We start from the raw sequence: 22,186 nt of genomic DNA, 5'->3' as shown, positions 1-22,186 counted from the left end.
TGGAGTGTTCTTTTAATGATGCTGCGTAGAGAGAAGGCTGTGCACCTGGAGCAGGGTCTCCGCTGACGGCCTCTTACGAGGGTTTTTAATGAGAGACATCTTTACAAAGCTCTGGAACCCTGCTGACCTGCAGAGAGAGAGAGAGGGTTAGAGAGAGAGAGGGTTAGAGAGACAGGGAGAAAGAGAGAGGGAGAGAGAGGGTTAGAGAGAGAGGGTTAGAGAGGCAGAGAGAGAGACACACACACAGACAGGCAGACAGACAGAGCAAGAGAGAGACGGTTAGAGAGACAGAGAGAAAGAGAGAGAGGGAAAGAGAGAGAGAGAAGGGGTTAGAGAGACAGGGAGAAAGAGAGAGAGGGAAAGAGAGTGATAGGGTTAGAGATACAGGGAGAAAGGGGGAGAGGGAAAGAGAAAGGGTTAGAGAGATGGATAGAAAGAGAGAGACAGAGATATGGAAAGGATAGAGAGGGTTAGAGAGAGACAGAGAGTGAGAGAGAGGGGGGGCAGGGAGAGACATCCAGACAGGCAGACAGACAGACAGACAGACAGACAGACAGACAGACAGACAGACAGACAGACAGACAGACAGACAGACAGACAGACAGACAGAGAGAGAGAGAGAGAGAGAGAGAGAGAGAGAGAGAGAGAGAGAGAGAGAGAGAGAGAGAGAGAGAGAGAGAGAGAGAGAGAGAGAGAGAGAGAGAGAGAGAGAGAAGGATAGAGGGTTAGAGAGACAGGGAGAAAGAGAGAGTGAAACAGATAGAGAGGGTTAGAGAGAGGAGGGCAGGAAGATACACACAGACAAGCAGACAGACAGACAGAAAGATAGAGAAAGAGGGAAAAGGATTGAGAGGGTTAGAGAGAGACAGAGTGAGAGAGGGGGGGGGCAGGAAGGGAGAGAGGGGGGGGCAGGAAGGGAGAGAGAGGAGGGGGGACAGGGAGAGAGAGGAGGGGGGACAGGGAGAGAGAGACACACACAGACAGGCAGACAGAGGGAGAGAGAAAATAAGATTATAAACACAGAAAATATGCGGGGGTTTCTTTTAAACATCCAACCAGTATAAATCCCAGACAGCTAATCTCACCACTTTGTCTTGTCCTTGAGTCTGGGAGGCTGGAAGCTGCTCTTGGACATCAACATCAGCGCTCTGAAACAGAGTTTTAAATGTCACCAGGACACCAAGGCCGTTTACATACTGTGGCTGTGTGAGGATAAAACCACACAGCAGGCAGACACATGTTACACCAAAAGTCTCTTTCGTTCACCTTTGTATACTTTGACACCACCAGTATTTGTTTATGATTCTTCTATTGATTGATTGATTGATTGATTGATTGAAAACTTTATTAACAGATTGCAGAATGGGTACAGTACAGTACAGCTCAATACATACAATTGTTAAGGGGGTGCAGACCAGATAAAGACTTTCGTCTTGTTTACATCAGGGTCCCCCATTTTCAATTCATCATAACATATATGACATACACGACATACAGATATACAGTACTGCTACATCTATACATTTATGACATACCAGATTTGCAAATACAGTACTGTTTGTGATACAAAAAGAGTCCAGAAAAGAGAGTATATACATTTGACATAGAAACTGTACATTGGAGGAGGTTGGGTAGGTGGGGTGGGGTTGGGTGGGTGGGGGGGTGGGGGGGGGGACTGTACATTGGAGGTGGTTGGGTGGGTGGGGTGGGGGGGGGGGGGGTTGGGTAGGAGGGGTGGGTGGGTGGGGGACAATGTACAACTGTACAAGCAAAACTGTACATTGGAATATTGACAAAAACAAACTTGGTCATTTACTGTACATTGGAAAGGGTTGGGTTAGGACATTTACGAATTGTTCGACAGTTTCGAATTGCAGTCTCCCGTAGGTGTTCTTTGAGAGTGGTTTTGAAAGTGGGTAGTGATTCACATTCCTTTACAGCTTTGGGTAGGGAGTTCCACATTGATGTGGCATAATTGCGAAACGTGTTTAGTCCCTTGTTTGAGCCGAATCTGGGTTTAACATGATTTGTGGAGCTCCCTCTGGTGTTGTGATCGTGGTATTCACTGACCTTTGGGAAGTATTTTGACATGTACATGGGTACCTTGGTCGTGTAGTGTATCTTGTAGACCAGGCCCATTGCAAGTTGCTGTACTCTGTCGTATACTCTAAGCCATCCTAGGTTGTCAAAGTGGGCAGGGGTGAGGTGGGTTCTAGGAGTAAGGTCAAGCAGTAGTCTGACCAGTTTGTTTTGAGATGTTTGTAATTTTGTTTTTAGCGCCTTTGAGGTGCTTTGGTACCATGAGGTGCAAGCATATGATGCAATTCATATGATGAATTGAAAATGGGGGACCCTGATGGAAACAAGACGAAAGTCTTTCTCAGGTCTGCATCCTCTTAACAATTGTATGTATTGAGCTGTACTGTACTGTACCCATTCTGCAATCTGTTAATAAACTTTTCAATCAATCAATCAATCAATAGTCGTAGTACCCTTGATTGAGTACTCCTGCCAGAGTCTTCAGGGTATTCTTGTTTACCAGTGAGGAGATCCGGTACAAGAATCGAGTTTGTTGGTTGACTTTTTTTATTACATTGGATGCCATTTTGTCACAGGAAAGATTTGCCTCTAGGATGGAACCCAGGTAGGTAATTTCTTCTTTCCTTGTGACAATATTGTCACCCACTGTAACTGAGAAGCCGTCGGTCTTGCTGAGTTTGTTATTTGAACCGAAGAGAATGGACTCTGTTTTGCCCATGTGTAATGATTTTTTTTTATTTATTTTTTTATATTATCTTTTCCCCCCCCTCCTTTTTTTCGATTTTTTCTCCCATTATTGCCAATTATATATGCCAATTCCCAACCCCCTTCCTGGTTGTTGCGCACTCCCCCCTACTGTTTGTCCGGGAGGCCGGAGACTGTCACATGCTTTCCTCCGACGCATGTGCAGCCAGCCGGCAGCCAGCCTGGCAGCGCAGATTCTCACCGGGAGAGTGTAACGTGTGGAAGGTCACACTACCTCCCTCCAGATCCTACCCTCGCTGTGCAGGCGCCCCGACCGAACTGTAGGGGTCGCTGTCCACAACGCCCAGGACCCACCCATCAGCTTTCCCACCACTAACACTGCCAATTGTGTTAGTATGAACGACCAGCCAAGCTGATAGCAATGCCGAGAGCTGGATTCGAACCCAGCGTCTCCAGCGTTGATGGCGAGCGCCTTGCCCACTACACCACCTAGCCGCCCTTAATGATAGTTTGTCAGCGAGCCATATGCAGATTTTGCCTAGTTCTGAGCTGAGGGTTTTTTCAATCTGTAACTTGTTCTTGTCAGAGACCAGCAGGGCTGAGTCGTCCGCAAACAGGAACAAGTTGCAGTCACAAGCTGACGACATGTCATTTGCATAAATTAGGAACAGTAGCGGTCCTAGTATGCTTCCTTGTGGAACACCACAGCTCACTGTGAGGGGGGGGGGATAGGGTACCGTTTACCTCCACCATCTGTTCTCTCCCCTCCAGGTAGGATTGCATCCAGCTCACTGATAGACTATCAAAACCAATTGCTTTTAGCTTGTCAATCAGAATGGAGTGATTGACAGTGGCGAAGGCCTTTTGTAGGTCCAGCATGACCATGCCGCAGTATTTGCCCGCGTCCACCTCTTGTTTGATTTGGTCGTTTAAATAGAGAAGGCATGTGTCAGTGGAGTGGGATGTTCTGAAGCCAGATTGGAATTCGTAGATTAAATTTTTTTCCGCAAGGTACTTTTCTACCTGTTCGTATACTATTTTTTCCATGACTTTCGAGATGGAGGTAAGGATAGAAACAGGGCGGTAGTTGCCTGGGTCTAATTTACTGCCCTTTTTGTGCAGGGGTGTTACTCTCGAAATTTTGAAGTCCTTGGGGACGTGTCCCTGTTTTATGGAGAGGTTTATTATGTGTGTGATGACTGGGGTGATGGCGGCTGCTGAGTCTCTGAGGAATTTGGAGGGGATGTTGTCATGGCCAGTGGCCTTGTTCGGTTGGAGGGCGCTCAGTTTTTTGAGTACCTCATCTGTTGTTACCATTTCCAGTTTGAAGTCGTCTTTGTGGACCCCTAGGTTCTTGTAGTATGCTACCAGTGTTGGGAAAGTTCACTTTCTACATGAACTAGTTCAGTTCACAGTTCACAATTTTAAGAATGAACTAGTTCAGTTCATAGTTCATAATTCAAAAATTTGAACTAAAGTTCATGGTTTCAAAAAAGAACTAATTTATAGTTTATAGTTATTTTTTTTTATAATTTTTATAGTTCTTTTTTTCAATACGTTGCTGGCTGCGAGCTATTATTTGTAAAAATTATTGAACCACAGACAGCAATCGGAATACTGGCATTTGCATTTCCATAACGCTTTGCTGTCGCCTATTCAGTCCACACTAGTAGCAGCTGCAGCTTTCATCTCTACAGTATATTTTCAAAAACATGAGAAAAAACTTAGCTTGAATTGTCTTTATTATGAAAACAAAAACAGGACGTTTGCTTATTCTCAATGTGCCGTTTAAACTTTAAGGTTTGCTGTCGACGTCGTCGATGTGCGGACTTGCTTCTTCAAACCGGGTGGACAAAGTTTACAGACAAACGTTAGATTTTTTCCGTCTGAGTCAGTACTGACTTTAACGTTAAACTCTTTTAAATGCTCATACGCCGACGTCGTAGAGGTAGAGTCTGACTCTGAGCGAGTGCTGCTGCAGCTCAGTAGCAGGACCGCTACTGTTCCTAATTTATGCAAATGACATGTCGTCAGCTTGTGACTGCAACTTGTTCCTGTTTGCGGACGACTCAGCCCTGCTGGTCTCTGACAAGAACAAGTTACAGGTTGAAAAAACCCTCAGCTCGGAACTAGGCAGAATCTGCATATGGCTCGCTGATAACAAACTATCATTACACATGGGCAAAACAGAGTCCATTCTCTTCGGTTCAAATAACAAACTCAGCAAGACCGACGGCTTCTCAGTTACAGTGGGTGACAATATTGTCACAAGGAAAGATGAAATTACCTACCTGGGTTCCATCCTAGAGGCTAATCTCTCCTGTGACAAAATGGCATCCAATGTAATAAAAAAAGTCAACCAACGAACTCGATTCTTGTACCGGATCTCCTCTCTGGTAAACAAGAACACCCTGAAGACTCTGGCAGGAGCACTCATTCAGGGGTACTACGACTATGCTTGCACCTCATGGTACCAAAGCACCTCAAAGGCGCTAAAAACAAAATTACAAACATCTCAAAACAAACTGGTCAGACTACTGCTTGACCTTACTCCTAGAACCCACCTCACCCCTGCCCACTTTGACAACCTAGGATGGCTTAGAGTAGACGACAGAGTACAACAACTTGCAATGGGCCTGGTCTACAAGATACACTACACGACCAAGGTACCCATGTACATGTCAAAATACTTCCCAAAGGTCAGTGAATACCACGATCACAACACCAGAGGGAGCGCCACAAATCATGTTAAACCCAGATTCGGCTCAAATAAGGGACTAAACACGTTTCGCAATTATGCCACATCAATGTGGAACGCCCTACCCAAAGCTGTAAAGGAATGTGGATCACTACCCACTTTCAAAACCTCTCTCAAGGGACGCCTACGGGAGACTGCAATTCAACACTGGCCCCTGTAAATATCCTAACCCAACCCCCTCCAATGTACAGTCATTTACCTAGTATGGTTCTGTCAATAGTTCAATGTACAATTGTGTTTGTCTGTACAGTGTCTCCCCCCCCCCCCCCCTCAATGTACAGTGTTACTTGTTTATACAGTGTGCCCCCCGCCCCCCCCCCCCCCCCCCCCAACCACCTCCAATGTAAATTACCCAGTATGGTTGTCAATATCCCAATGTACCCAACCCCCCCCACCCAACCTCCTCCAATGTACAGTTTCTACGTCAAATGTATATACTCCCTTTTCTTGACTCCTTCTGTATCACAAACAGTACTGTATTTGCAAATCTGGTATGTCATAAATGTATAGATGTAGCAGTACTGACTATCTGTATGTCATGTATGTCATATATGTCTATATGAATTGAAAATGGGGGACCCTGATGGAAACAAGACAAACGTCTTTCTCAGGTCTGCATCCCCTTAACAATTGTATGTATTGAGCAGTACTGTATTGTACCCATTCTGCAATCTGTTAAATAAAGTTTTCATTCATTCATTCATTCATTCTGCTCGCAGATTCCGCTGTTCCACTGTTTGTTGTGAGGAGGAGTCTGATGACGTAGCCAGGGGGTGACAGGTGCGTTGCCAGATCGGGTGGTTTTCCGCATACTTTTGAAGCCTGTTTACGTGTGTTTTAACTGGGTTTTCGGCTGAAATGCATATGAAATCTGGCACACCTTTGAACGCCGTTATAATAGTGCTGAGAATGAACGCACGTTTGAACGCCGAGACGCGAAAGCCAGTATGATATATAACTGGACCACATACCTCTTTAACATAACCTATAGAGTGTAACACTTCCCCCGGTCCTGCGGGACCGGACTGCAACCCTTCTCCCGGTTCGACTGGTCCAGGTGTCGGACCGTCTCAACTCCCCTTCCATACACCCCTTCATAATACAACATTGCCAACCGGTGGGCTGATCCAGATCTGGCAGATCTGGCATCAGCTCACTCACCTGATTAATATTATTTACTGCCATTTATGTTTATTATGTTTATTGTCTGTGTTGTCGTTGTTGTCTCCACTTTGTTAGACTTGTGTTCCCCTGTCTGTGTTTTGTAAATATGTTTTAGTCTTGTTGGTCTCAGTTTGTTCAATTATTATTGTTTTTCCCAGTGTGCTCTGTGTTCTGTTTCTGTCTACCACACCTGTGTCCTGTTTGTAATTACCCTCCGTCTCTAATTAGTGTTTGTATATTAGGTGTTGTGGGCCAGCAGACACTTGCTGGTTCATTGTTTAACACTATGATCGCCGGGGACGAGTTAAGACGTCATTCCTAGCCATGCTCATTCTGCCGAAGACGCTGTAACTCGTCTTTGATGTCAATATTTCAAAAATCTGTGACCGAAATCATATTTCCCCTCCGGAGCCCTGAGACACACTGCAAAGCTCCACTCTACTCTCTAGCGGTTCAAGAGCGCCATCTGGTGGCCGATCGGCAGATCGCCAACGGGAAATGAGCCTTTGAACCGGTAGTGCTCATCCATATGTGGTCCGGGCACTCGCTATCGTTAGAGAGATTCCGTCTTGACACAGTGAACATCGATCAGTGCAAATAACTCGAAAAAACAACATGATTTGGACGTATATACTATTATACAACCTGGAAATGGATCGGGCATTTCTCCATCCCATAATAGAAAAAATTCTGTTCCACGCTCATCTGCCAGCGGCGCGAGGAAGCCACGGTAAGATTCAGCGTTATATTCTAACGTGTTCCATATAAACTGCTATGATGAACATATGACCCACTCTGGATGAATCATCTAACGCTGCCCACGGAATTATAAACGATCCCCCGCCCATCCGGTCATCATCAGATGACACGTAGTAACTTCTAGAACCACGTCCAGTTGACATTTTTTATCTCGCGCCGATTGCTATCAAACTGTATTTCATCATCAATATAATGCATTTGGGGCTATAAATCAAGTTCTGGGCCCCGTTCCCCGTACCTGGTTCAACTAAGTCGATCAAGATGTCATTATCCAGATTCAGTTAACCCGATGTTTGAAGCCGGGATTTTCCTGTTCCTCGAAGGTGGATTCAGTCTCGTTAACTCAAGCCAGACTTGAGACCCAGGATTAGTGCGCGTGCCCGCCTCAGCCGAGAAGGCAGCAAGTGTCGAGAGCAGAGATCCTGATTCTCTAGCGGCATTGATTGATTAATTGATTTAAAACTTTAGTAACATATTGCAGTACGGCTCAATCGCCTCGCCGACAAGTTAAATGCGTTATCTATAGGCTAATTTTAAGTCCCTCATTACCTCAATCAATCAGATTATATTTCTTTAAACTTGCCTGCTGGATTGAATAATCAAATGAGATCTTGCTAGCGAAAATAATTAGTTAAACTGTTATACAAAATAACGATACGGCTCTCTTCCCATTGATTGATGTATAGTCGATCTTTTACTTATCTCCACTGTGGTGTAACGGGTTCTTCTTTTGACTTTCACGCAGACGACCGGGGTTCGAAACCTAGTCTCCCCCTTCTTTTCGCGATGTAGGAATAATTCAATTTGGTGCACGTTGAGAGCTATATAAAGAATGACATCCTCAATGCATGTAGATTTATAATATTTTAACTTGAAACTAGGCTACTTTGGCGTATAATCATTAATATTATATTCCAAAAAATTATATTGGAAACACGGGGTTTCGAACACCGGTCGCTGGGTTGGCAGGATTGAGCACTACCGCTGTGCCACTGTGCCAGATGGGATAAATTCATTGTTTATACATTAATGAACGAGACAAGATCCACAATCCACGCATAGACACTTCAATTTTATGCTTGAATGAAACACAATCCAGGCGCTCCATTAAACATCCACAGCGGAGAATATGAAAGGAATCAGAGCCAAACGAGCGATAGGTTTCAATCATTAAAAATATCCCCGCGGGATTCACATTTGCAATGCTGCGCGTTGTTAGAATAACCACATAATGTGTACATCGCACCGAGCGAGCGCCACGGTATATATAACGTGCATTATTTAGGACAAAGTGAATTTAGTATCAGCATTTTGGGTCTATTTTACATTTCAAAAGACCCCTCTGGAAGAATGGAGCACAAAAACGTAATTCAGAATGGTATAACGCAGATCCTAGACTGTGGGAATAATTTCAGGAAACGCGCTGTCACTCCTTTGCGGGGGCGTGGCGATGGTTGATCCGGCTAACTTGAACTTAAACCCTGCTTTCGACCAGGCTCAAACTTTTGGATCTGTTGTCATGGTGATTTGGAAAATCCAGGTACGGGGAGCCGGAAAGTCCGGCTTAAGTCAGACTTAACCGAAAGTTATCCGGCTAACTCAGTTATCCAGGTACGGGGAACGGGGCCCTGGAGAAAGCTGCAGAAAACGATAAAAACATACTTATACTTTAGACCATATTTTAGTATGAATATGTGAATGAAAAAGTTTAACGTTGCTACACCCTGAACAATACATATAGGACATTGAATGGGCCATAATAATGGCAATTTAGCAATAGAATTTAAAAAGTTATAGCCCTGCAAAGAAGGGGAACTTCTCCATAGACAAATAGAGCTGGCGAGGGATGGTAAATTATGAATTTAACCCATGGCGATCAAAGTGTTAATTGTTACCGTTGTTGTCAGTCGTGTTTGTTGTTTTCTGTTCTAAGTAAAAGCCTTATTATTCACCACTACGCCGTCTCCTGTATCCTGTTTATCTCTCCGTTCTACACTGCAAACTGAGTTCCACCACATCATGCCAGCAAAGCGGCACCATCGTAACAATAGAGGTCAATGGATACACAAACGTCATGTAGAATGTATACTTTTACTTTAGATACTTAAGTACATTCAATAGCAAATACTTCTCTACTTTTACTTAAGTAGAATCTGAATGGAGGACTTTTACTTTTACCAGAGCACTCATTTATCTGAGTATTTCTACTTTTACTTAAGTAAAGGAACTGTGTACATCTCCCACCACTGCCAAAAGATTATGGTTTGAATTAGAATATACCATGGTATTATTTAAGTACAAAAGTGGTACTATGACAATACATGACTTCTACCATGGCAGTGCCGTGGTATTGTAGCAACCCTAGTTAGGACCAACTGTTCATGTGTGGGGTTGTGGGTACTGAGTGGGGGCGTTTAGCTGTCAATCACTCATGACCATGGTGCCCTTGGGTTGGTGGGTCCATGGGTGAGGGGCGGGGGGGATGAGAGAGTGGTACACCTGAGAGTGTGGCCTCTTGGTGTCTGACAGAGAACGGAGCAACATGTATCTTAGCGTAGCTAACCGGTAGCTTAGTGTAGCTAATCGTAGCTTAGCTTGTGAATAGACTGTTTCTTGTGAATACCGTGTGGACAATCTACTCTATTATTGATACAATTTCTGGTACCATGGTAAGACTGAAGGTACCATCAAACTGAAATGGTACTTTTTTATAAGAGTGGACCAAAGGTTTTAGCTGAATACAATTCCTAATGCTGTCCTCACTGGGTTCCCACACATTATTACTAATTAAATTCCATTACTTCTCCAAGACTACGTGCGTGACATAATGTGCCATTCCCCAAAACAATCACTTCTCAGCACCTCTATTCAAATGTAATTTCTTTGGTGTGTTATTGGTAAAAGGCTGATTTTGAAAGCCTATGTCCTTGTTTTGGCTATAACTACAACTATTACGTGTGTAATTATGGCATTTTACTTTGATTAAACTACATCATACAAATCTGCGGCCAACATTGTACAAAAAATAAAACAGTTCTTGGAAATCTAAAAGGCTATGAAATTGAGTTTTAGGTCACTGAAAACTGTTTTTAAAAACACCTTCCTGGGTGTAGATGTATTAAAACTCTGCGTTGCCTGTATATGTGTGGATGGGTGAAACAGAGCTAAAATGGAGCTTTTGGAAAACGCTAACGTCATGACCAATGGCCCCTGTCCACATGTATATGGATATTTCTGAAAACGCAAAAAAAGGACCATGAGAGATCCCTGCGGCCTGTGAGCGTCTTTGCGGTGTTGTATGGACGGGGAAAAATGCGCTTTTAGAAATATCTGTGTACATGTGCACATGGCCCAATCCAGTCCCAAACAAGTAGCAAACACATCGATAGTCAAACACCATTCTGATTGGATAGTTGGCAGTATGCGTCCCTTGTCTCTGCTTGGGTAGAGAGATATCTGACGCCCGAAATCCGCTCACATAATTTTTTTTGTTCCAACGACGAGTGTGTCTTCATCCACATGCCTTCGAGCAACACTGTACTTATTTTATGCCTATTCTTATGTCTGCACTTTCTACATTGCACTACTTTTATTGTCTTTTATACCTATTCTTATGTCTGCACTTTCTACATTGCACTACTTTTATTGTCTTCTATACCTATTCTTATGTCTACACTTTATGCATTGCTTGTAGGGCTGACCCCTATTAATCGATTAGTCGACTAATCGGTCGAAAGGAGCCGTAGTCGACTGGCCAACCTCTTAGTCGAATATAATTAATTTTTTTTTTAAATTAAATATTAAATTATTTCTTTTTTATTTCATTTTTTATCATTCTTTCCAAAAGAAAAGAGGCCTAGAAGCGTGGCTAACGCTAATGGCACGCATACCAGAGGCTAAGGGCCCTTTCTCACTCACCATTCGGGGTCGAATCAGCGCCGGGTCGCACCAGAAAAGGGTGTGTCCGTCTGAGTGAGAACGCTGCCCCCCGTCCCCGTCCCCCGCTGATTCGTCCCCGAGGGCGCTGAACCTGGACCGCTGAAATAGGTGGTTCCGGGTGCGTGCCAGTGGGAACGGGGGCGTGGTGTACAAGCTTGTACCAAAACACGGGAGGCTTCTGTATCAACTTGCTGACACACACAGCGTCGTTACTGTAATGCTTCATGCTTGCTTGAATTTTGGGCAGATAAAAACACACAGCAACAACTGGACAATACCCACAAAAACGATATTTATGGGCAATTTGCGAGTTCAGACCTCAACCAAAATAAGCATGTGGAGCCTCACAGCTCAGTGGATGAAAACATGAAGCCACGTTACAAAGCACAACACTTCCCTGGCTCGCATTAGGCCTGGCAATTTTGTTTGCCATTGCTATGTCTATACATTGGTTTCTTGTTCGAATGCATTTATTTCTATTAGACCAGTGGAGCCCAACCAGTCGGCCGTGGTCGATCAGTAGATCAATGACATTCAATATAATTGATGCGAGCAATGTTACTAGTAATAGGCTAAGCTAACTAGCGTTAGCCGTTAGCTTAGCGTTAGCGTTTGCCATTGCTATGTCTACTATACTTTCTTGTTCTAATGCATTTATTTCTATAGACCAGTGGTGCCCAACCAGTCGGCCGTGATCGACCGGTAGATCAATGACATTCAATATAATTGATGTGAGCAATGTTACTAGTAATAGGCTAAGCTAACTAGCGTTAGCCCTGGAAAACGCTCAAAAGCGGACTCCACAACACCAGTTCCATTCGTGAGAAAAGGGGGTGGGTTATATTGACAAGGCTTGACAACAGAGGTTCAAATATAACTTCATATTTATTGGTAATTTGTTTCTTTTATATCAGCATCCAGTCTCCACCACTGTGTGTTAAACTCTTCCTTCCTTTGTTGACGTTCGAGCGTGACATCATCGCCTACGGCAAGCTTACACGCTCAAAACGCAAACCGTAAACAAAACCCGGAGCGAACCAAGACTGAAGTGTGTACACAATCTAGAGGGGGGAGAGGGGGGGGAGTTCGCACCCAAAGACGGAACGAGACGGAACGGAGCTGATTCGACCCCGATGGTGAGTGAGAAAGCACCCTAACTGCCTACGAAAACAGGCACAGAGGCACTGAAAGAGGATTTCACCCATCTAATGAACACACTAGACTAGACAAATATCAAGATGTATCCATCAGTGGACCAATTGCATGCTTTTGCAGAGGACAAGAAGCCTTCAGTCGACTCCTTCAGACATTAAGCACCCCCCACAGCCCAAATGGAATGATAAAAAAAAAATTTAATAAATAATTTTATTTATTTTTTTATATATTTTTTTTAGTCGACCAATAGTCGTCTAACGGCACATTTTGGCCAATCTTAGTCGACCATCCAAATCCTTAGTCGGGGACAGCCCTAATTGCTTGTATTCTGTCAACTGTATGCTAATTGTATGCCTATGTTCATTTTATGCTATTTGCTGTGAAGCACTGTGAGCTGCAATCCTTCCGCGTCGGCGGTGGTCTGTACCGACTCACAGCTGTGGCGTCTCACCTCATGGGGTGGAGGTCAAACATGGGCGGCTGGAGCTCGGCCAGCTCGATGGCGGTGATGCCCACTGCCCAGATGTCACACAGGTGGTTGTATCCTCCCTTCTTCTCCACGGCTGCGACCTCCGGAGCCATCCTGACACGGACGATATCAGCCAAGGACAAGGGAGGGAAACACAAGTAGTATGGGCAGGAGAGTAGGGCTTCCCAAAGCTTTTCATTGTTTTAAAGGACCACAATGGAAACACGCTCTAGGGCTTTATTGTGTTTTTTATCCTTTTCATAAATATTCTTTGTATTGTTTTGCGCAATCCTTGTTTTATTGCATCAATAAAGACATCAATCAATCAATCAATCAATCAATCAATCAATCAATCAATTAATGTCAAGGACCCTCAAACACATACTCATACCACAATCCTGGGGACCCTGTTGGATAGGATCATTAGTGCAGAATTGAATAACAGTCTTCACGCTGTTTTAATTGTGTTTTCAGTTGCTAAATAATGTTAAACTTAAAGGAACATTATGGGAAACACGATTACCATAGTCTCCAGAGTCAGACAGGAGATAGATAGATAGATAGATAGATAGATAGATAGATAGATAGATAGATAGATAGATAGATAGATAGATAGATAGATAGATAGATAGATAGATAGATAGATAGATAGATAGATAGATAGATAGATAGATAGATAGATAGAGATAAATGCTTAAAATTCCGGGAGAGGTGATTTTAGCCAACAGCTAGGCTAGCCGATCTCTATCCACTTCTGTTCGTTTGTGCTAAGCTAGGCTAGCTTGCAGCTGGATAGCTTTCTACTGAACGAACAGAGAGGAAATTGGTGTCTTATCTTCTCGTCTGACTTTGGAGAAGACGGTAAGCGCATTACGCATAATGTTGCCGTGTTCCTTCAAGTCTTGAATCTCAGTATAGTCTCAGTCATATAGTAGGTGATACTGTAGGTTGTTCCCTCCTATCTGATCTAGGTCGTCCTCGGACGGGCCCTCCATCCGTGCTTCCAGTCATCCTGATCCTCCATGCATACGGCTAGCTCGCCGGTACTTTCTGCTCCTGCATCTTTCTTGAGTACGTCCACGTATGTTAGTGTGGGACGTCCTCGTATGTTGGCTCCCACAGCACAAGTTTGCTGGCTGGCAGTTCTTGGTGTCTCTGGCAGTGACCTGCGAGCCTCATTCTCCTGACTGCTACTTTCTCTCTCACCCTTAGCGCCCCCCCCCATACAAATTTGCATTGGTGACATGCTCATCCTTGTTGATGTTAAGTGCTACACGCATCATTCTGGTGTAGCACCCATCTAGGGACTTCTGCAGGGTGGGCTTCAGGGTCCAGCATTCACTGCCATATAGGAGAACAGACTCCACTGTTGCATAAAAGAAGCTGAGTTTGATTTGTCGGGGGAGGTTGGAGTTCCACACACTGGTCATGCCGTTCAGGGTCCTCATAACTTTATAGCAAATAGAAAATCAAAGTCTGCCACTTTTCTAAAGAAACAACCGTGATTCTAAATATTTAACTGGACACCATCGGTAACGTCCAGGGTGTGTAGCAGCCATTTCATCCAAACTATCATATTGTCTGTTTCTAAGGGCCAGTATAAGTCGCACATGGGTACATAATATATTGTGTTGTTGTTTTGAAACCCTGAAACAGTCTACTGTATATTCAGAGAGTGAAACCTATGATCAGAATGCACAGTCTAAAACATTTCCCTGGACCCCAGATTAAAGGAACACGCCAACATTATGGGAAATATGTTGGTGTGTTCCTTTAAGAACCACAGAAATGGAGTTTAACTAGCACAGCCGACAAGGGGTCAAATGACCCCTAGGCATTTTCAATAAATGTATCCTCGTCACTCGGTCGAGCTCCAGCTGTCACTCAATGACTTTTCCTAAAAGTACCTGTTTTATCTGGCACGGTTTCTGAAATTTCTAAATGACTTCAGGAAAATGTAATTAGAACGTAAAGTCACAGCACTTTGCGAGCGTCTAGCGCAGGGGTGGCCAACCCGTGGCTCGCGAGCCGCATGTGGCTGTTTGCCCCGTCAATGTGTAGCTCTTCCATCAAAATAAAATGTATTATTTATTATTATTATTTTTACATTAACCCTTTAATCGCCAAGGACGCCGTAACACGTCATTCTCCGCCATGCGTAATCTGCCAATGACGCCGTAACACGTCATTGAGATCAATATTTAAAAAATCTGTGATGGCAATCATATTTCACCCGCGGAGTCTTGAGATCCCCTGTTGATCTCCTCTCAACTCTCCAACGGTTCAAGAGCGCCATCTGGTGGCCGATCGCCCAAACAGCAAACCGGAAACTGGTGCTCATCCATATTCGGTCCGACCACTCGCTATCACTCACGGGACTCGAGCTCGACACAATGGATAGCGATCCGTTGCCAATAACTCGATAAACAACATGATTTGGACGTATATACTATTATACAACCTGGAAATGGATAGCATATTTCAACATCCCATAATAGCAATCTTTTTGCTCCACGCCCATCGCCCAACGGCCCGAGGAGACTGGGGTAAGTTTCAGCGTTTATTATTACCGTGTTCGATACAAACTGCTCTGATGATCATATCACCCACACTACATGAATCATCTAACGTTGGCCACGGAATTATAAACGACCCCCCCCCCCCCCCCCCCATCCGGTCAACATCAGATGATGAGTAGTAACTTCTAGAAGCACGTACATTTGAAAATTTTTATCTGGCGCCGATCGCTATCAAACTGTATTTGATCATCAATATAATGCATTTAGGGCTATAAATCACGTTCTGCAGAATGCTGCAGAAAACGATAAAAACATATTTATACTTTAGACCGTATTTTAGTATGAATATGTGAATGAAAAAGTAGAACGTTGCTACATCCTAAACGATAGATAATTGACGTTGAATGGGCCATAGTAATGTCAATTTAGCAATACAATTAAAAAAGTTATAGCCCTGCAAAGAAGGGGAACTTCTCCATAGACAAATAGAGCTGGCAGAGGATGGTATAAGGATGTACATAAGCGTGGCAGAGAAAGGGTTAAAAAAAAATTGTCACTCAAACCTGTGGTAAACCTCATATTTTTATATTAAGAGGTAATTATATAGTTTACACTGTTTATTTCTCTCATATTTCTCATATAAGCTGTCGGGTCATCTGACCCATTCCGGCGGGAATCAGTGACATTTTCTCCATGGCTGTACTAGTGTTAAGAACCACAGGCATGGAGTACGTGTTCCTTTAAGAACCACAGGCATGGAGTACGAGTACGTGTTCCTTTAAGAACCACAGGCATGGAGTACGTGTTCCTTTAAGAACCACAGGCATGGAGTACGTGTTCCTTTAAGAACCATGGAGTACGTGTTCCTTTAAGAACCATGGAGTACGGGCGGCTACGTGGCGTAGTGGGCAAGGCGCTCGCCACGAATGCGGAGACGCTGGGCTCGCCTGTTCGAGCCCAGCGCTCCACATTGCTTTCAGTTTAGCTGGTCGTTCATACTAATACACATTGGCCGTATTAGGGGGTGGGAAACTGATGGGTGGGGATCGGGCGTTGTGGACAGCGACTCCTACAGGTCGGTTGGTGCGCCTGCCCAGTAGAATCAGGAAGTGTTGGGGGCAGCGTGAGCCTCCCACGCGTTACTCCTCGCCACTGAGAGATCGAGCTGCGCAGGTGAAAAGATGCGACTGCTGTTACCTCATGTACCGGAGGGGACTTGTGCTATGTATGACTTAGTCCACATTGCAGCCGGCTTGTGGGAGGCAAGAAACAGCGTTCGTGACAGGGGAGGGTTGAATTGGATGATACGAAAATTGGGATGGGAGAAAATATATAGAAAATGGGAGAAAAAGTGGATAAAAAAAAAAAGAACCATGGAGTACGTGTTCCTTTAAGAACCATGGAGTACGTGTGTGTGTGGGGAGGCGGTGTGTTGTCAAGGTCTCCGTGTATCAGAAAGGGAGTGCAGAACAGAGTGCAGGGGGGTCTTTTCTCTCACCAGTAGGGTGTTCCTATGAAGGACTTCCTTTTGGCTACAGAGGCGCTGATCTCCGCTGCCACGCCAAAATCAGCTGCGGGGGGCATGAAGAAGGGAGGATTGTCATAGCAGATAGAGAGTGTAATAGCAGAAGGAGGCATGACGCGTGGAATTCAATATATATTATAGATAATTATCTATTTTTAGCAAACTAAATTAAGTCAGGAAGTAGTTAAATAGGTATTGCAGATGTGTGTGTGTGTAATTATGAGTGTGTGTGTGTGTGTGAGTGTGAGTGTGAGTGTGTGTGTGTGTGTGTGTGTGTGAACGTGCAAGCACATGTGTAATAGTGTATGTGTGTGTGTGTGTGTATGTATACGTGTACATGTGTGTGTGTGTGCACAAGTAGATGATATAGATGTCACTACTGACCCAGTTTCACGTCTCCTCGCTCTGTCAAAAGGATGTTGGCTCCCTGTCATGAGCATACATACACACACACACACACACACACACACACACACACCAAAAGATACATCAGACAACAACAACAACAACAACAACAACAACAACATGGGACCATAATTATACGATAGCAAACAGACTTTTTTTTACCTTAATGTCTCTGTGCATTTTACCGGTCTCATGCAGGTGATGCAAACCCTGAGGGAAGAAACAAACAAAGAAAACAACATAATGTATATGTATAGAGTGATAGGTATATATATGGAGATTGATATGTATATGTATAGAGTGATAGGTATATATATGGAGAGTGATACAGTATGTCTGATGTCTGTTGTTCTTGTGCACTGTGTGAACTGTCCCACGTGTGTCTGTCATGCTGTGTGTCTGTCAGGCTGTGTGTCTGTCAGGCTGTGTGTCTGTCAGGCTGTGTGTCTGTCAGGCTGTGTGTCTGTCAGGCTGTGTGTCTGTCAGGCTGTGTGTCTGTACTGTGAAACCTGCGAGCCGCTGAAGGCCTCCTGTACGGTGAGTTAACATCTGTTGCATTTGGCAAAATAAAGTGTTTCTGATTCTGAATAATCCCACAGGACCTTGTGAAGTACAGAAGGTCACAGTCGATAACAACTAAAGCCGTCGTTGAGCGTAACTATAGCAAAGGCAGGCGCTGTAATGTTGTGAACGCTGTATTTAGGCTCCAGTAGCATCTATCACTGTATTTAGTCTGGCTGCTAAATACTATCTTCTTCTTCTGTGGTTAGAAGGAAAGCAAAACAACAAGTGATTCATTCTTCCATCTGCAGCGTGAGGCGGCAGGAACCAGGCCGCTGACAGGAAGTGACCTCATCTTGTTAATAGCGACGGATCATTAGTTTGTTTTGACAGTATGATGGTAATTGACTGTATTCAGTTTTCCAATACAAATGATAATGATATGACATACATTTGTTGTCTATTATCTAGTAATACAATTGTCTGCTTGGTGCTATTTCCCGTTCAAATGATTTATGTTACTGCTGCTGCAATGTGCAAATCTAATATTAGGTTAATAAAAAAATAAAATGTATCCACTTTTTCTCCTCCTATTTTTCTGTATTTTCCTCCCATCCCAATTTAGTCATTATGCCAATTCCCCCCTCCCCTTCCTGGTCGTTGCTCGCATGTGCCCCCACTGGTCGGTCTAGGGAGCCCTGAAGTCTATCACATGCTTCCTCCGATACATAGGAAACAGCCAGCAGCCTCTTTTCACCTGGCAGCGAGGACTCTCATTGGTGAACTGTAACGCGTGGGAGGTCACACTACCTTCACCATTTCCCTCCCTCGCTGTGCAGGCGCCCTGAACGACGTGTAGGAGTCGCTGTTTACAACGACCAGATTACCACCCACCGGCTTCCCTCCCGCTGACACTGCCAATTGTGCCAGTATGACGACCAGCCAAGCCGGAGGCACCGCTGACAGCCGGATTCGATACCAGTGTTTCTGTGGTGGTAGACAGATGCTTAGTCTGCTGTGCTACCCGGCCGCAGAAAATTAAAAAAAAATTTAAAGACACATATATATATATATATACTGTTGATGATGGTATTGGAAAAACCTTTTTTGTAGACTGCTTATTTAGTTTTGTAAATATGACATTGCTTCAAAGAAACACAAACATATGCATGGCAGTATAAAAGGGAAATACCACTGCCGTGGAGCTGAATCAATCAATTATGCACGTGGACAATATGAACCTATTAACAATACAGATGAGTCAATTATGGCTGAGAGGAGTGTGGTGTATGAAGTATGGCTGTGTGTGTGTGTGGGGCGGGGGGAGGGCCTTGGCGAGTGGGCTATTGTCTTGATCAGACAAAGGAATGAAAGAGTTGGGAGAGATTCTTCCACACCACCCATTTTAAGAATTCAAATGATGTCCCTCCTGCGCCCTGGGGGGCGGTGCAGTCAGTACAACTGAACGTGTGAACAAGCACCACTCTCTCCTAAAGCTAGAAATGAGAGATTTCTATGGAAAGAACCCTCCAATCGAAGGGATGTCAAATCCGGGGCTGCTCCATAGACAGCGAACAGGGCTCTGACGTTGTGAGGCCATGAATGTTTATGTGAGCTCTTAACCCCAAATGAGGTTTTAACTCTGGTTCTGACCTGCTAGCAATGCTAGAATGTGAACCTCATTTGGGTGTAAGAGCTCACACAAACATTTTACAGCCTTGTATTATAAAATCAGAGCCCCGTTCGTCGTCTCTGGAGCAGATTTTACATCCCAGTCACTGATTGCTCTCTTTGATTTCTAGCTTCGGGAGAAAGTGGTGCTTGTTCATAAATACAGACGGAACTGTCTTGGGGCGCGAAAAAGAACATATGGGAATTCTTAAAGGAACATGCCAACATTTGGCGAAATTAGCTTACCGTCTTCTCCAGAGAGAGACAAGAAGATAGATACCAGTTTCCTCTCTGTGCGTTCAGTAGAAAGCTATCTGGCTGCATGTTAGCCTAGCTTAGCACAATGAATGGAAGCGGACAGTGCCGCGTAGCCTTCGGGAGAGGTGTTAGTTGGACAATGCCTAGGCTAACCGGCACTGTCCGCTTCCATTCATTGTGCTAAGCTAGGCTAACGTGCAGCCAGATAGCTTTCTACTGAACGCACAGAGAGGAACCTGTTATCTATCTTCTTGTCTCTTTCTGGAGAAGACGATAAGCTAATTTACCTAAATGTTGGCGTGTTCCTTTAAAATGGCTGCCGTTCTCCACTCGTGTTACAGCAGCGTATCTCCCGGTCCTGCACTGTGAACCGGGTCCTCCGGACGCGTCTCACCTGGAGGGTTTCTCTGCAGACGTACGCGGTCTGTTTCTCCTTCAACGGGCCCGTCACTGTGGAGAACACTTTGATTAATGGCTCGTACAGACAGAGGGGTGAAAAGGAATGGGCCTACGGGTGTAGATCTAAAGATAGACCGACCACAGTGCAAAAATGTAAAACATTTAAAAAGGGGGTACTTCGCCAAAAAAAAAACAGTGTTGATTTATTTTTGACATAATCTCACACACGTTCCAAAAGCAGTTTTGCACACATTCTTTCGACACAATCACATTCCTCCAGGTACCGCTGGACTGGGAGGGCCACCAGCCTACGTGAGTGTACAGGTACCGACTGGCTGACTGAGGCTGGCGCTGAGTGAGGGTTGTGGGAGAAAACATGTAAAACACAACACATAATGGTAAATGGACCATGCAAGGTGTCAACCTGCACATCAGGAGCAATTAGGGCTTAAGTGTCTTGCTCAAGGACACTTCGACACACACTGCCCGGGAGGAGCGGGGAATCAAACCGGGAACCTCCGGATTACCAGACGACTGCTCTACCTCCTCCACTGTCGCCCCACACATGGGTCCAGACACTAGTCTCGTCACATTGTGTATCATGAAGGGAAATGGAATGGAATGTTTATATGTTTATATGTGTTGTTTATATGTGTTGTTTATGTGTTTATATGTGTTGTTTATATGTGTTTATATATATTTATGTGTTGTTTATGTGTTGTTTATATGTGTTGTTTATGTGTTGTTTATGTGTTGTTTATATATGTTGTGTTGTTTATATGTGTTGTTTATGTGTTGTTTATATCAGGGGTTCGCAAACTTTTCAGGCCGGGACCCAGAAAATAAGGCGTCAGAGAGCCGCGGCCCAATGCACATCGTCAGGCTTTTTTCTTTTCTTTTTTTTTGCCAGGCGACCGATTTATTAAGCCAAATATCACTTCAATCCTATTAAGTTAGTTCAAGTTAGTTAGTTATTCATTTATATGTGCTATTTATGAGAGGGCTAACTTGTTGCAAAATAATAATGATAATAATAATAGCCTCATTAAAATACTATTGTTGCTTCGGTTGTTTTCAGCGTTTTATGTGCATAATCTGTTATTTAGTTTGAAATGTTCGTTGAAATAAGTAGATTTTTCGCTTTTGTTTATTTATTAAGTTAATATAAAACCATATAGTCACATTTTAGAATACAATAGAATAGAATTTTAGAATACAACTAGAAACACTGTCCTGGCCGCGTGTAGCTTTATGCCAAGCAAGCAGTGCAAAAATTTACCGTAGTGGCGTGCAGTAATGCGCCTTTCATTTTCCGCCGCCCAGCGCCCAGGTCGCGCGGAAATAGGCTGTCTATTGCCATTCTCTTTGACAAACTCTAACCTTAACCAGCTCCTTAACAACGCCTAAACTTAACCGTTCTAACCTTAACCAACTCCGAAACAATGCCTAACCTTAACCTTAACCATGCCTAACCTTAACCATAGAAATTATATTGCCATTCTCTTTGACAAACTCTAACCTTAACCAGCTCCTTAACAGCGCCTAAACTTAACCGTTCTAACCTTAACCAACTCCGAAACAATGCCTAACCTTAACCTTAACCTTAACCATGCCTAACCTTAACCGGCGAAAGAATACACGTTAAAAAAAAATCACGTTAAAAAATATTTTCGATGGGATTCGAACTCGCCAGCAAACGAGCCATAGGATCCACAGCCATGTGGCCTTGCCAATTGAGCTATTGCTAGATACTGAATAAGGGGCGGTGACTTATATATATTGAGCTCCGGTGCCCGCGCCGGCGCACGCACGCACCTGAGCGAGCACGCCGCCGCCGGTGCACGCACGGTAGCATTTGTCTGAAAAGAAGGGCGCTTTACCGCACTGGCGTGCGGTGACGAATGCGGAAGCATTTTTGC

The 22,186-nt window shown here is 44.1% G+C and overlaps 1 protein-coding gene across 10 annotated transcripts in view; it reads right to left on the bottom strand.

The window, feature by feature from the left end:
- Nucleotides 1–22,186, bottom strand: part of map4k2 (mitogen-activated protein kinase kinase kinase kinase 2) — a 110,210-nt gene that overhangs the window by 64,602 nt on the left and 23,422 nt on the right. For all 10 annotated transcript variants that reach the window (XM_084332077.1, XM_084332079.1, XM_084332081.1 and 7 more), the window contains exons 5-11: nt 20,263–20,318; nt 17,601–17,648; nt 17,418–17,460; nt 17,007–17,079; nt 12,972–13,103; nt 1,086–1,148; nt 46–127 (exon numbers count right to left, since the gene is read on the bottom strand). In XM_084332077.1, coding sequence (XP_084188203.1) covers nt 46–127; nt 1,086–1,148; nt 12,972–13,103; nt 17,007–17,079; nt 17,418–17,460; nt 17,601–17,648; nt 20,263–20,318 — 497 coding nt within the window. The remainder of the gene's footprint in view (nt 1–45; nt 128–1,085; nt 1,149–12,971; nt 13,104–17,006; nt 17,080–17,417; nt 17,461–17,600; nt 17,649–20,262; nt 20,319–22,186) is intronic.

Source organism: Notolepis coatsorum (genome assembly GCF_963971535.1).
Source record: "Notolepis coatsorum genome assembly, chromosome: 1".
In the NCBI taxonomy this organism is placed as follows: Eukaryota; Metazoa; Chordata; class Actinopteri; order Aulopiformes; family Paralepididae; genus Notolepis; species Notolepis coatsorum.
The sequence above is the reverse complement of the archived record's forward strand: the minus strand, read 5'-3'. Positions and strand labels throughout refer to the sequence as shown.